Source organism: Montipora capricornis, chromosome 4 (genome assembly GCF_036669925.1).
Source record: "Montipora capricornis isolate CH-2021 chromosome 4, ASM3666992v2, whole genome shotgun sequence".
In the NCBI taxonomy this organism is placed as follows: Eukaryota; Metazoa; Cnidaria; class Anthozoa; order Scleractinia; family Acroporidae; genus Montipora; species Montipora capricornis.
In genome coordinates this window covers 34074335-34089720 of record NC_090886.1, presented here as the reverse complement: position 1 = coordinate 34089720, position 15386 = coordinate 34074335, and the positions used below count along the sequence as shown (strand labels likewise).

Below are 15386 nucleotides of genomic sequence, written 5' to 3'. Positions count from 1 at the left end.
GTAAAGACTGGATTGAGCCGTTTGTGGTTTGGCTGTCCCATTTCAGTGTTCATAATTGTTTGTGCGAGACCATTGGAGACTCTGTCTCGCGTCCAAATGACCGACCCAATATTAGCAAGTAACGCGATTTCTCTTTTTTCTCTTTCTACATGCAATGATAGTCAGGGATAATCTGTTCAGAAGAAATTACTTGAGTATCTTCAGTTATCCTATTAAAATCTTGTCTTTGCATGGACTGAGTGATTTCTGTGCAATTTTGGAAAAAGCACCAAAAAAACATCCCAAAACGCCCGTAAGAATGCTTCTCTAACTATTACCTAGCTATTTCATTCAAATTTTCCTGAGTCGTGCTTGTATGATAATAAAAACGTTTGCTGTCAACAACTTGCCATGCTGACAATCAATTATATTTACTATGTGAGGTAATCGACTTCCATGTTTGACTTGATGAGGTTGTCTGATTTTAAAAGAGTGATCAAACTGAAGAAAAGAGAAAAAACGGGAAAACAAATCATAACAAACCAATCGTCTCTTATCATGAAACACAGAGTTCCAAACATAATGCCCCGAGATTTCAATAAATTCTGCTAAAATGGAACTTTTTGTAAGTGTCTCAAAATGTGACAGGTTTACGCAAAGCATACACGGACCGTAAGATAAAATATCTTGTCCACGACTGATTAGTAAGTTCTTGGTAAAAATAATTGACAAACCTCTAATTTTTCACGAGAAACATGAAATGTGGCTACAAACTTAACGAGGTGTCTCGAAAGAACGAAAATAATCAATGAGATCTTTTTTTCTTACTAAATATTTGAAGTTTTCCCATGATCTCACTGTGAACAGATTTATGTGGTAACGAAAACAAAAGAAGTAATCATTACTTACCGTGATTCGATAGTATAGGCAATGAACTGATTTCTTAAAACAGAGAGGCAGTTATGAAATTTTAAACTTTTTAATAGCGAAGCCTGACGAGAAGATTTGTGCATAGGATCCCGGGTAACACAGTTTTTGAACTTCCATTCTTTGCTTCGCCGAAATCCGGGGAGTTCAACATTTACCATATATCAAGATATTAGGGAGAATATTTCCCTGCTTGTTGGCTAATTAACTTTCGTCGCTAAGAATGAATCATTTCTCTACGAAAGGCTAAATGAAGCCAAAAACCAATCTTTTGGTGTCCAGTATTATCGACATAATTTTCGCCTGTTCTAAAAATTACTGAAACCATTTGTTATCGGATTTCGCCATCTCCTATCCAAGTCTTTGGGCCGATGAACTGTTTCGAAGGTACCTTCCTAACCGAAGTAAATAAAGCCAAACTCTCTTTAATTTCCATTTATCAAATAACTATGGCAAAATATCAGAGACGGAAGGAGCTCTGTGATAACAGCAAACGACAATGGTTGCTGTTTGTCACAATATTATTAAAATTTCTCTCGTTCTAACTTGACAGTGTCTCTGTCTTTTGAGAAGTCTCTCCATATCTGCAGGTAACTGGGAAGAAATGCGGAACTTAAACAGGTGTCTTCGACTTTTGGCAGAGTGTAAATTTCAACCTGCCGTTTGCCGTAAACGCGATGATGGATGCCTCTAGTGTAAAGAAATAGTTCTTAGGCGTTTAATTAAAATCAAGGCTTAACTGCGCATCAATGTGACTATGGTCATGAATGATTTTGTGATAATTTAACATAGGGTCTTGTATCGAGATATCTTCGTCTGGGTTTAGTATCGGCAGTGTTGCGGACCTCAAACGAATAATTTGGGTAAAAATCTCTTCAAGGCAAAGATTTAACTTGCCAAAGGTTTTTGAAATTAATTTTGAGTGAAACTACGATTTTTGGAACTCAACCTATTTGAGGCAGATTTAATTTTCAACACGCAGAACGCTGAATACCAAACATCTTCCGAACTACTATATGTTTGTATTAAAAAAAGGTAAACTAGCATTTTAGGAGAGAAAAAAATCGGCTTATGAATTCGGCATGTGAGCTTCCAGTCCCTAGAGATTTCTGTACTTTTTATTGAAGAATCTGAATAGATGTTGTCGGTTCTCTTATCTTTTAAAATGCACCCAAACATTGCTTAAAATCCATCACATATATTCCAACGAGCAATTTACTTTGTTGTTGGGTGTATCTGAAGTTTGAGGAGACGGCTAAAGCATAGGATATTGCCGCTACTACCGTACCTAATTTCTTGGAAGGCGGAAGTTGCAGTATTGAGAACGTCACTTCTAAGAATAACTTGGCACTTCCGTATGTAATTCGCCATACATGTAACTATTCCATCGCCTTCCTTGAATTATGGTATGAAAGGTTTTGAACTAAAGATAATAAAATAATGAACGATTCATCGATTTGTGCTTTCGTTGTCGTCAAATTTAGTTATTTTATATTGTTTTGCAGACCGTCAAACAAATGTTCTAAATTATGCGTGCCTCAAGAGCAACAGGGTTATAATAATATTTTTTTTGCCTTGTTATTGTTCAGGGGCACCCAAGGAAACATTTCGCGAAATATCTCAGTGTTAGGAGCAACTCATTGCCTATAAGTTTCTAATCCTTCGCCTGGTGATCTCCTAGACTTTTCAAGGTTTGTCGAAAACAATCAAGTTACTGAAACGTTATCTAAAAGCTTCTAAAAGATTCACAACCAGAGGAAATGGTCCTTCACGTTTTCGGAAAGGCTATTTTCGCCATTCAGTTTGACTTTTAAAAGGGTCAGATCGCACTTTCGAGAAGTTCGCGGAAGGTAACTGTCAGCTATCAATTTCTAAAAGAAAGATTCTATTCCCTGAAATATTCTCGGCGGGCACTTCAGTTTTCGGCTAGCAAGGCCGAACAGATCAAAGTCTTCTAGCTGATAAATATACGTCTTAAAAATGCCGTTATCCCATGAAGGAAATCAGAAACCTTCCTCTTAGAGTTAAAGTTAAAATTCGTCATTGGATACCCCTAACTGTCTGAACTGTTGTCGTTAGGTAGTCGTTATCGTTGCTAAAACACCCTGAATATTCAATTGCATTTTGCTTATGCGAGATAAAGATGACAGAAATTAAAAGGAAAAGAGGGTTGTGCTTATTATTTTAGTTAACTCAAGATCATGCTTTGGATTTTCTACTGTAAACATTATTGTTTAGGAATAAATTAAACAAGAATTTATTCGGTGCAAATCAATACAGCTCAACGTTTCTTTCATCGTTTGATGGAAGTGTTAACAAACGTGGTCATACTGTCGTCAGTTAATTTAAAATAATCAAACTTGGCTTCGATACAGTAACCAAACCGTTGCCCTCTGATTAGGCCAAAAGTTGTTAGCAGTAATATAATTGAACTGTGTTCAAATAATCAAAGCCAATAAATTAAAGCAAGTCGTTGAAACACTGAAAAATTAACAAGGATGGAATATTGATCGAATCGATCAAAAAAGTCGGACGCGACCTGGGTGTGACGCGGATATTTCACAGAAGAACACTGTGGTCGAATAATTAAAGTTTAGCAGTACTCGGTGCTCATTCATATGTTGACAAAACGTTTCAAACGGGTATTGGAAAATTAAGATCATCAGCTGACAAATAATTGTTTTAGCATACACAATGCGAGCGGACCATAAGAATATTTACCAAAACGATTACTCATCTCGGACATTTCTTTTCTCTCCTTATCTCGAAGGTGGTTAATTACGAATTACCCAATCAGAACGCGTTTAACGCACTCTAGGCACCACAGCCCATTAGCAAGTGATTAAGCTGTACTGAGGAAATACAAACTGCACTGGATTACAAATGAAGGCATGATGATCTATCACAGACTGCACAAAGGTTAGTTTTGTCCTCCATTTGATAACTAGACCTGCTCAGTTTAAAATGTTTGCTTAAGACAGATTCTTATATAAAGAGGGTCTAAATGGCGGAGAAATATTATCGCTCTATGCAGGTTCTCATATTTTTTTGCTGCGGGCTTAAAGTAAGTTAATTTGAAACTGCCAACATTACATTATAATTTTATCCATTGATATTTGAATATCTGAATATTTAAGAGAAAGAGAAATAGCGACTTGAAAAACGGTGATCATGCAGCGTGAATACAAGGCTTCGAATAAAGAATTATTCCGCTTCGAAGGAAATCGAATTGATTTGATTCTTAATAAACTCTCCTCAACTGAGTAACCCAAGCTCACGTCGACTCCGCATCGTGAATCTCTTTCCTATCAGGTAATTGTCTTGATGTGACTTTATCTTGCTCGATAAGTGATCAACCAAATTCCTTGCGACAGTACACGAATATACAGATCGAATTAAAGCTTTCCCAGTTCGCTCTCCCCTCACAATGTTGTTTGCACGCACGTTTCTGAGCCCATTTGGCAAAAAAAAATTGTGGGAGGGCAAGATACCTTTGCAAAGTGTTTCAACAATTTTGTCCGAGGCTGTAGCTTCCTTTTAGGTTCGAGTTATCGCCGACAGTCGATGGTATTCCTCGCAAGAATCGGAATGCCTTTTCAGATGCAAACACGAATGAAACACGTTCTTAATCTAATAACAGTGTTGGATGGTTCTCTTTGAAAACTAATTACACTGTGACTGCAATGAACAAGGAACCCATCCACGGGGTCTCAACCGAACTGTTCTTGTCCCCGTGCAAATTTATCAATTACTCATTTTACGAAAAATGTCTTTTTCATTTCAGCTCCGTGGTTTTACGTTGAGACAAGAGTTATGCGTGCTTAAAGGGTAAAACGATTTAAGTAGTTTGTTTTTAAATTTCCTCTCTTCAATTTACTTGGTTGTGTATGGCTTGTATAGTTTGACTTTAAATTATAATTACCTTAAAGAAAGCTGCATACGAAGATTGTTTTAGGTTTGGTCATATGCTTCATTTTCTTTAGTGAAACTGATCACGAAACCAAGAGTTTTATTGTTGTCAATCCTCAAATAACTTCGAATGTCTTCCATAGATTCAAGTATTGCCACCGTTGAGCATGAGCTGAAAATGCTCGCTAGTGAAACCACGAGATGGAACAAACACGACAAAGAAACAACCTCAGCCTCAGCGGTGAAATATGAACAAATCAGTGTACAGTGGAATAAACAGTTTCAGTCGATTCCTCTTTCATAAAACTTTGTCAATTTCAGCAAGTTTGATTTCCTTTTCAATAAGAAAAAAACACTGCAACTTGATGGTGTTTCCCCCAAAAAAATATTTTTCCAAATAAACTTCCGAAGGAAATTGTGTGATTTATGTTCAATTAACAAAAAAACTTTGAAATCAGTTGCGACCTTTGCCCAGTGAGATGACAAAAGGAAACAAAAATTAAGAAGGAACGTTTTTTGTTTCACTATAAAAAGATATGACTTAGATTCAGAATATTTATAAATTTTAGAGAGAATCCCACCAGTTCTCAAAGGTGAAACAGTGGAACATGCTGGTATATGAAGTGCTCGTATTAAAAAAATTCACTGCATCATAGAGGTAAAATAAATGTATCCACAATTCTATTCTTGGTAGGTAGCGTAGCCCACCAAAACCGAAAACAGCCTGCGGAACAGCAAACTTCAGTTTATAGCAAAGACTCAGGCACATGCACAAATATGTTATTGCACTGTCAGTTATCGAAAGGTGTTTTATTCCTTGCGTCAAGAAGATTTAATTTTGCAAAAAAAATCCGCTATTTGGTTTCCAAAACAACACAAAAGAGCGGTGGCTCACTTCAATTCCAAGTCACAACAAAGCGAGAAATGCACGAGAGGACGGCAGGATTCTATTGGAGGAATTTTCGGTGACTCAAAAATCACTGAGGAATAAGAAAATTAATTGCGTAAATAATGTCCAGCAGCACAAACTTGTGCCAACTTGAATTGACTCTCACAAAGGAAGTGGCAGAGATTCAGCTACAAAACTCACAGCATTTTTAATGCAAAGGTTAAAGCCTGACAACAATATGAACGTAACATGAATTTTGTAACTTTGATGATGATAGGAAAGGTCTTGTAGATTGTTCGTTCAAACCAAAACTATTTAAGAGAGCGAAGTGTGATTGTTCCATTTTAATTTTCCAGCATTCAAGATTCCATTGCGTAGACACACAAAATCGCGATCACTTGTCCGCTGTTTCATGCATTACTCTGTCTGAACCAAATAACTGGTAAGAGTTGCTTTTATTTTAGTCAGCAAAAAGATCTCTTCCCCTTAGATCACTAAAAGCGCACAAGTCGGATTTACCTGGGAAACAACATCTTGCTTTCGGAATAGCACGCTCATTTTACTAGAAGCCGAACGAGACAAGAAAATCAATTAGAGAAGCAATTTTTCCTCTGTCAGGGGTTAACGAAACTGGCCATTTTCTAATTAAACTCAAGTTATGCTAAGCTTTTTTGTTTCATCACAAGCAGTATAGTAATTGTTCTTAAAACAATACCAAAACAAGTCACAGTAACGAAAAAATTTCAAGTTCCTTTTCAATTACTTTTTAAGTATATGCAACGGAAGAGTGGTGGTTCAACGACTACGCGAAGAAACCAGAGTAGTTGAATATGCAATTCAATATTACAAAGACATTCGTACAAGAAGAATAACAGAGGAGTGGCATGTCACCAGACAGTTTGATGCAGCAAACAAAAAGAGGTATTTGTGTCATGAACTCAAGTTACTTTTACTTGTTAGCAATCAAAACAAAACAAAAGTCTGCAATGTCATTGGTTAACACTATAGCCAATAGAAGTGCTTCGTGTGTGTTGGTAACTAATGTAAGAACATGTCTTGAACGCGTTTGATTTGAAACTTGACAACTAGAAGAGCATAAAATGTCGTGTGGAATCTACGAGCAAATCAAATGTTCTCAACATCCTCACAAGCAAGTTACAAGGAAGTTTGTTGAAAAAAAAAACAATTGGAGGTATTAATGAGATTTGTTTTTTTGTTTTTTTTCTTTGCATTTACTGTTGCTTCAGGGGAATGAAGTATTTTATTCGCGATTTGAAACACAGTTTTCATCTAAAGTCAGACTAATTACATCTTTTAAAAGTTACTAGCTGTTAGTAGTCCTCTTCGCTTACTGTTCGGTTACCGGTTGTTTAACTTTAAGATATCCACATTCTACCTTTTATTCTTATTATTATCGTGATAACTACCGATTAGCTGTTGAAAGTCGCATTTTGCCGTTCGTTTTTGGTTTAACAATTTTTGGCAAACACGTAACAGTAACACTGTTGCGTTTTCATAGAAATCTAATTCCTGTACATTTAGCGTTTCATCAAAATTCAAACAATTAAAAGAAATAGAGACGTAACTTTAGACAAAAACTTGTTAATTACTATTATAGGGTAAACTTGAAATCCAGCGAATAATTTCCTTAAATTCTGGACTTCATTAGTGACACAAGGATAAGCACAAGAAACATGCGCAAGTTAACAAATTGATGTCAGTTTTTCATGAATCTGTCCTGTTATTGATCATGAACTTCGTCATAACATTGTCAAAGTAGCTGTGGATCCACGAGGCGATAGCCGAGTGTATCCGCAGATTACTTTGACAATGTTATGATAAAATTCATTGTCAATAACAGGACAGACGCATGAAAAACTGACATCAATTTGTTGTTTACAATAACAAAAAGGCCGTGGGGTAAAAATTAAGTGAAAACACGAGAAGAACTATCGCCTCGTGGATCCACAGCTACTTTGACAATGGACAGGATAGACGCATGAAAAACTGACATCAATCTTTTTTTTTACAATAACAAAAAGGCAGAGGGGTAAAAATTAAGTGCAAACACGAGAAGAACGTGAGACAAAAATGTGAGAAACTTCAATTTTATTCAAGCTGACGCGAGCAATATCGCGTCAATATCGCATAAATTATAAATTTATGTGTCTGTCCGCTTATTGACAATAAAAATTAGCCAATAAGCGCGAGAGAATTTTGCAGTCATTGTAAAAAAATTTTTTTTGTGTTTTGGTTGCCTCGCTGATTCCTTGGCGGTTCCTCTACTGTATTACCAGGCTCGGTAGTTTTCATTTTCATCATTCTGTTACCAGTTGATTCTCCCTTTCCTATTTGCAAATTTTAAGCAGCTGTAAACACTAAATAAATTAATAGGCACAACATTTCCAGGTTGAAAGATGACGAAACATTGCTTTATCACACCGCTGACCACAACAAAGTGTGCACTGATGCTACTTGTGCTCGTTCTGTGCTCTGCGAAGGTGAGTGTAGTTAACATCCCCTTCTCAACAAAATCTATAGGTGCGTTTTTGGTGTCGCGGAGTACTTTTCCATACGCTCCTGAAGGGTGGAATAGGATACATGCCAGGAACACATCAAAATGAGCCTCTATCTCCATTAATTCCTTGAGTCAACCCTTTCCCGAGTAAATTTATTTTTAAGAACATGTTTTTCCAGTGAAAGTATCATAATTTTTACTCCACTACCCAATCAGACACAACGTACTCGAATAACTCAATCACAACACAACTGTGTAGATACATGGGCATGTAGGACAGCAAGCGCCACAAGCCGGTTTATTTTCCATACCATATGGATACAAACTCCGCTCCAGCATAACAACACGTTAACATACTTGATGGTACTGACCTCCTAAAAACTTGTTAAAGGAAGAGTACGCTAGGCACCTGCCGGATACGAAAACCCAAAACCCTTCGGGAATGAGGGGACGTATTCTCCAAACCCTATGCAAGTGCCACTACCCCATGGAGGCTAAGGGGAAAAGTTAATCAAAAAAGTCGGCGACGAAAGCTGAACCTAGACTGATACAAATCCCTAACGGCTCACTCTTTGTACGACATATTACCCATAATCCCCACCAGACAACCGGACCCAGTCCTCTGGTCCGTGCCGGCAAAATATCCATTTCTGCCAATTTCGCAAGCTACAACTGTCAGAAATTGCATATTTTTTACTCCACTACCCAATCAGACACAACGTACTCGACTAACTCAATCACAACACAACTGTGTAGATACATGGGCATGTAGGACAGCAAGCACCACAAGCCCCTATATAGATAGCCAAAGGTAGGCCTTGAGTTTGCGGATTCATCTGTCAGTTCTAATATATAAATTTAGCAGGACAATGCTTTCGAAACATCAAGCTTAGCCTTCAGGAAATCTTTGACGTACATATTCTTGGCCTTCTTGGTTTTCAATGTACCATGTCTTTGAAATACTCTTTCTTTCACATCTGAATTAGCGGTTAAGGTAGCACCTCCTGATCTACCGGAGTGAGTGCTATAATTGGCTATATCAGGTAGAATTCCTTTGAAAGAACTTTTAAATGACTCCCTGTATGTAGTATAAGAGATATGCTTATTAACAGATACCAGTTGCTTTCGCTTTTTACTAGCATGAATAGGTCTGAAAATGTATTGTTTGGAATCTTCCGAAATTCCTGCCATACAAAAATACGAACTCAGTAACCTAGCGGGGGACATTTCTCCTGATGAATTGGCGATAACAACTATTTTCCCTTCTCTAAGTTGATCATTTTTACTCTTGGCTATTTTGATAGATAAATGATCAGATTCAAACTTGATATCACTACTCATAAAACCAGAAAACGAAAGGAGAAACATGATAAAATTTCTCAGCTGAAGTAAATCCTGAAAGTTAATCTGGCTTGCAAGACTTCTCAGGTGATCTGTTTCGAGAGGTTCTTTTCTGTGAATTTCTTTTGCTGACAAGCGCACAGCACCTTCCTTGATAGCAATAACTGCAGGGTGCAGAGTTGGGGATTCGACTCCAGCAAGGGTATGAAACCAATTGACGGCGTAAAACGCTGCATTGATCGAAGATGATGAATTCGTAAGCCCCAGCAAATGCTGAAAATACAGCGCCAGATTGAAGGGTGAAACTGGAAAGGGTTGAATCTGCAACGTATCCCTTGCGAAGAGCTTCCATCCATTGAAGGCTCTGTGATACCCTTCGAGAGTCCCTGGAGCCCTGGAAGCTAGGGCTGTCTGCTTCATCCAGTCTTTCAACGCTAAAACCGTGTGGTTAATGCAAGGCATTGAAGTTGACCAAAACTCGCTGCTGAATATATCTGAAACGAAAATAAGTGAAATACCACATGAGACCATCAGGTATGTAATATTAATTTCGTCCACTCAAATAAAGGAAACTAAAGGTCAAAATCAATCGTCTAACAATAATTTATTGCAAAGTGAGTTAATCAATTCTCTACAGGCGTCTAAAACGTTCATTGATGGACACATTCCATATTTCTTTACATTTCTTTCGATAATACCTTATCTTGTAAGTGGCACCAAGCCTGATAACAATATTCCCGAACTTGGGAAATGTCAACATTTTCCACCATGGGCAATTACAATTGATTCATTGTGGCACCAGGCCGGAATGAGTATCAACATTATTACCCACCATGGGAAACTGTATCAATTTGGCACCTTGGGCAAATATCACATTTTTTCCGTTTGGCACCTAGCCTGACTTCGTAAACATTGTTTTTTTTTTTTAGGGATTCTCACCGTTTTCATTCTCTGACAATCCAACAAGGATAAAATTCTTATATTTTACATCACAAGCAATCAAAGCCTCTCCGATTCACAAATACAATACTTAAACTCAGTGCTAACGAGCAAAATCAAACAGAAATGCTCAGATCCACAATAGAAAAGAAGTATCAACGCCCTTTGTCCCAGGCTGAAAATACTTTGAATTAAATCTACCAACTTTCTTGTTATAATGACATGCGAATCTATCAATTGTGTGAGGGCCCCATGCTTCATCAATATGCGCAAACACATCATCATTAATCGTATTGTCGTCATAATCAACTATTCTGCTAATCTGATCAGCATCATAATTCAAATCTCTGGGAATCCATTGAGGTTCTAAAGTAATAGCGTTAACCGCACATCGATCAAAATTTTTTAATGCAATTTTTTGTAAATCTGGTTTATTTGATCCTTTCTCTATGATGGAAAGCACATTCTGGTTATCGGTAAACCAAGCAACGGACTGAGACGTTAATTCTTTAGAGAAAGACTCCAATGACAACAAGACCGCCGATAGCTCTCTATAAGTGGAACTACAGCGGCTCTCCGCGTCCGACCAATTCTGATGAAAGCCCTTATTTTCAATAGTAATAAAACTGCCACACGCTAAGTCAGAGGCATCAGAATACCACAATGGCCACAATGGAATGCCATTCACTTTAGACACATTATTCTTCCAGAACTTCAACTCGCTAATTGCTTCCTTATTCAAATAAACGTGATCATTCCAGGAAGTGCTCGAGTTTGTAACAACGAATAAATTTCTGGACATCAGCCTGGCGACATTGCCAATACAATTACCTAACGAAATAATCTTGCCCGCTATGGTCACTATTCGTTTCAAGTGAAATGAATCATGAGGTCTTAACATAACGTAATCAATGTCGGTTTCTAGACTTTGAATTCTCTTGTCTGTTGCAGAAATAGAAGAAGTGACCATGTTAAAAACTGAGCCCAGCCAAGTTATGATCTGGCAGGGAATCCATGTGCACTTATCTTCATTTGGAAGGAAACCGAATTTCAGTAAATCTGAATGGACTTGCAAACTTGCTATTTGGGCTAGGTTAAAAGTTGCACCCGCCCCTAAACCGTCGTCTAGAAATACAACAATAGCTTTGCCTTCACTACGCCATTTCTTGACCAAGGGCTTTAATAATTTGGTAAACAAACAAGGGGCAGTTGAGAGATCGAATGGGAGCACTAAAAACGAATAATACTTGGTTGAACCGTCTGAAAAGGTCCAAGAAAATGATAAATATTTAGTATGCTCTGGGAAAATATCAACATGGTGATGTCCGGACTTTAAATCAAAAGTAAACAAAAAATCACCGGGCTTGATAACCTCTTTGGCAACTGCGATGTCTTCACATTTGAATTTGTTTTTGAAGAGATGCAAATTAATATATCTAAGGTCTAAAAGAAGCCTTTTCTTACCACTCTTTTGAATAGATACCGATAATGGATTAACAATCTGGGACACGGATAATTCCGCTAAACAATTCAATTTCAACAAATCCTGAATAGCCTCTTCTACAAAGGATACTTCCATTAAAGCTGACCTATTGTTCTTCAAAAGTTTTGGAGCTGGAATGTGAATGAAAGGTAATTTGTAACCAAATTCAATAACTTCGATAATAAATTGAGGGGCGTCAATGAGCTTCCACTCGGCAAGGCTCTTCTTAGGCGACCCTTAACGAAACTAAGCATAGCGTCCCTAGACTTAAATTCGTATGTTCTTCCAATTTCTTGATCACACACATTCAGATAAGAGGCTGTCTCATCAAGAGATTCGGTATCGGAAGCATAGCAAATCGAAATAAGGCATAAGCAAACGTGGGACTTGCCCAACCTGATAAACCACAAATAAAGGAAAAGACTACACCTTCAACGTCATCTTGAACTAGTCATTGCTTTCCTGGCGCTGAAGAAGAGTGTTGATATAGGGGACAACTAGCTCTCCAATGTCCACTCTTTCCGCAGGCAAAGCAATTGCCTGAAGAAGGCTTCTGAGATGGAAAAGCGCCACGATCTAAAGATCCCCTGGAGATGATTGTTGGGATGGCGGATTGCTGTGAGGATACCGTCGAGCTTGCCGGGGCGCTTCTGCGGTTTGACAATGATCTGCCACTCAAGGGTTTTCGGGAGTTTCTAGCTGCTCTAGCTTCAGCCTTATATATTCTTTTTCTCATCGTCGGAGTTTTCAGCAAGCTCGTGTTGTATGTACTCCTTAACAGTGATCCATCCGTACTTAGACTGATCGGCTAAAAGAATGAGCTTTTGACGTTCTTTCACGTTAACGATACCTTCTTCTATGGCTTGCTGAGCTTTCTGAACATCGTTTGATTCAAGGCTATCCTTCGCATCTTCGAGAGATTCCAACAGCTTAGTCGCTGCCTTATACTGATCTTCGTTGCTATTCTTTTTGAAGACCGGTCTGGCGTCAGCAGTACGAATCCGTTTAATTTCTGTAAATATTTGAACCGTGGAAGCGTCGTCAGCAGGACGCTTCAAAGTGTTGACACTTGAGGAAATCAACTTGGACATCTGAGCTAGAAGATGCTGATTGTTCCGCTTAATAATTTCGTGCACTCTTGATTCTTCCATAACCAGAAAAAACCTAACGGAAAGAGGTGTTTGAAGAGCCGATCGAAACCAGCAAAGTAGGCGACGAAAGCTGAACCTGGACTGATACAAATCCCTAACGGCTCACTATTTGTACGACATATTACCCATAATCCCCACCAGACAACCGGACCCAGTCCTCTGGTCCGTGCCGGCAAAATATCCATTTCTGCCCATTTCGCAGGCTACAACTGTCAGAAATTGCATTTCGCCTGGGGCTCAGATAGCTCTCTTTTGATTGACTATTAAAACAGTGGGCGTGCTGAATCTCCCAAGGGAGGCGTTCTATAAATAAATCTTCTAGGGAAAGAGTTGACTCCTTGTCCAAGTATGGGAGACAGGGGCTCCACTTGATGAGTTTCCGACACGCTGATTGTTAGTGACGGAGGAAAACATCCTCGGAGCAGTTTAGAGAACCAGCACGAACTCAACCAATTTATGAAAACAATACGCCATCCCTGCTTCCCTCGAGACCACCACACTGCGTATTCCCGGTGGGTCATCCAACCTAGTATTAACCCAGCCCAACAGGACTTACTTTCGATGATTACAGGGGTGTTATCTTGGAAGCCGTGTCAGTATAAACCCTTTCAGTTTTCCGAAAAAGCAATTACTTTGTTAATTCATGTTATTTCTGAGAAATTTGTTATCAATTCCGAAAAGTTTTCTGACGCTCAACCCCTTATCAGTTAAGCTGGAATTATAATTGAACTGAGAGCGAAGAGTGAACGTCAAGATTCCTCCTGTTGCTTCTCATTCTAAAACTTCTGAAAACACCGATAAGGGGCAAATTGAGTTTTAAATTGTGTAACGAGGGTACCATGATGTTGCATAAGGATTTAGAGCTTGAGCTACACAGTTAATGGTTGCGAAAATTAAAGTGAAATAGAGGAACATAATCCCTCTTAACTGTCTTAATTTAGTGCACTCCTCAACAGACGTCACCATATGGATCCTGGAAGCAGTGCGCTTATAAGAACCTGCATGATAGCAAGGATATTGGCTTGATAAAGGTAAATACTCACGGATTTGTCAGAACGGGCGTCACTAAAAACAATTGTGCCAAGGGTATAAATCTCGTTTGTCTAACGATGTGGTCACTTGTGTTGTAGATAGGGATGCTCAATCAAGTAATTTGATTGATTCCTGACTGTTTCGCACCCAAGGGACTTCATTAGTGAAGCAAGCCAAATTGACCAGTTCTAGATCATTATCATTAACCATATATTGAGCTTATAGTTTACTGAATTTTAATTTGATTTTTGGGTATTTTTTTCCTTGTCAATTTTTACAGGAATGTCTTTTCTACAAGACATCTGCAAACACTGGACTCCGAGTCTTCTTCAATGGAGTTCTTCGAATATATGGTTGCAATGGTTGCTGCAAACGATGGTATTTCACTTTCAATGGCGCAGAGTGCTCAACTCCAGCAGCCATTGATGGAGTCGTGTACATGGCCCGCGGGAGTGGAGCCAACTTGAAGAATTTGCTCCGTGTCCGGCAAATAGAAGGAGTCTGTGAAAACGTCCAGCAGGGCATTGTGCGAGTGGGTTTCTGGGTCGGTAATTGCGCTGGTTATGGAAACGCCGATGCGCACACAGGCTGGAAGTCAGTGTCCAGGATTTATGTGAAAGAAGTACCTCCTCCACAGCCGTAAAATAGCACTCTTGTTTTCTTGCTCAGTTTATCGGTATAAAGTAATGGCTGACTGAAGACAGACAAATCACTTTTTGACCAAAAAATAATTGTGATTCTCCAGAATCTTAATATTAATTAGTAGAAACATGCACAAGGCAAGGAAAGTTATAAACACTTAAAACACGGTGTAGTTCACAAAGCTCACTTCATGTGACGATGACAATGTAAAACAAATCATATGCAAATAAAGGAGGTAACGATAAAGGAATCACAATTGAATTGAGTAGTAGCTCATGTCACGGAGCCATTAACCATCTCTATCCTTGGAATTATCGCTCTCTGTGACAGCTTTCCCTCTGAATATTATGTATGAATTAAAGAAAACATGGTGGAAATGAATCTAAAAACAACTGGGTCTTCGACAAGTTATCACTCAAAGTGCCCGAGGGAGGGAAACCCAACATGTGAACACCTAGTGAGGGGTTGGGAGAGTTTGATGATCCAGTGTTTAATTGAAGTCTTCTTGTGTTCCCCATTTTTTTTCTTGTTCCCATCCTAAGTTCTTGGTGCTTGTGCTATCAAGACCATTTAGAT

General features: G+C 38.5%; 1 protein-coding gene and 1 long non-coding RNA gene across 2 annotated transcripts in view; both read left to right on the top strand.

Annotated features, from left to right (window-relative positions):
* The window catches only part of LOC138045990 (uncharacterized), a 7843-nt gene extending 1222 nt beyond the window's left edge, over window positions 1-6621 (top strand). The window contains exons 2-5 of the long non-coding RNA XR_011131711.1: window positions 3677-3825; window positions 4691-4734; window positions 6061-6146; window positions 6476-6621. This is a non-coding gene — a long non-coding RNA (uncharacterized lncRNA). The remainder of the gene's footprint in view (window positions 1-3676; window positions 3826-4690; window positions 4735-6060; window positions 6147-6475) is intronic.
* Window positions 6622-6803: 182 nt separating this feature from the next.
* LOC138045989 (collagen triple helix repeat-containing protein 1-like) lies at window positions 6804-15060 on the top strand. The gene is made up of 4 exons (XM_068892670.1): window positions 6804-6896; window positions 8114-8205; window positions 14078-14167; window positions 14449-15060. The coding sequence occupies exons 2-4, from the start codon at window positions 8122-8124 to the stop codon at window positions 14809-14811; spliced, it is 537 nt and encodes a 178-aa protein (XP_068748771.1). The 5' UTR covers window positions 6804-6896; window positions 8114-8121; the 3' UTR covers window positions 14812-15060.
* The last annotated feature ends 326 nt before the right edge of the window (window positions 15061-15386 follow it).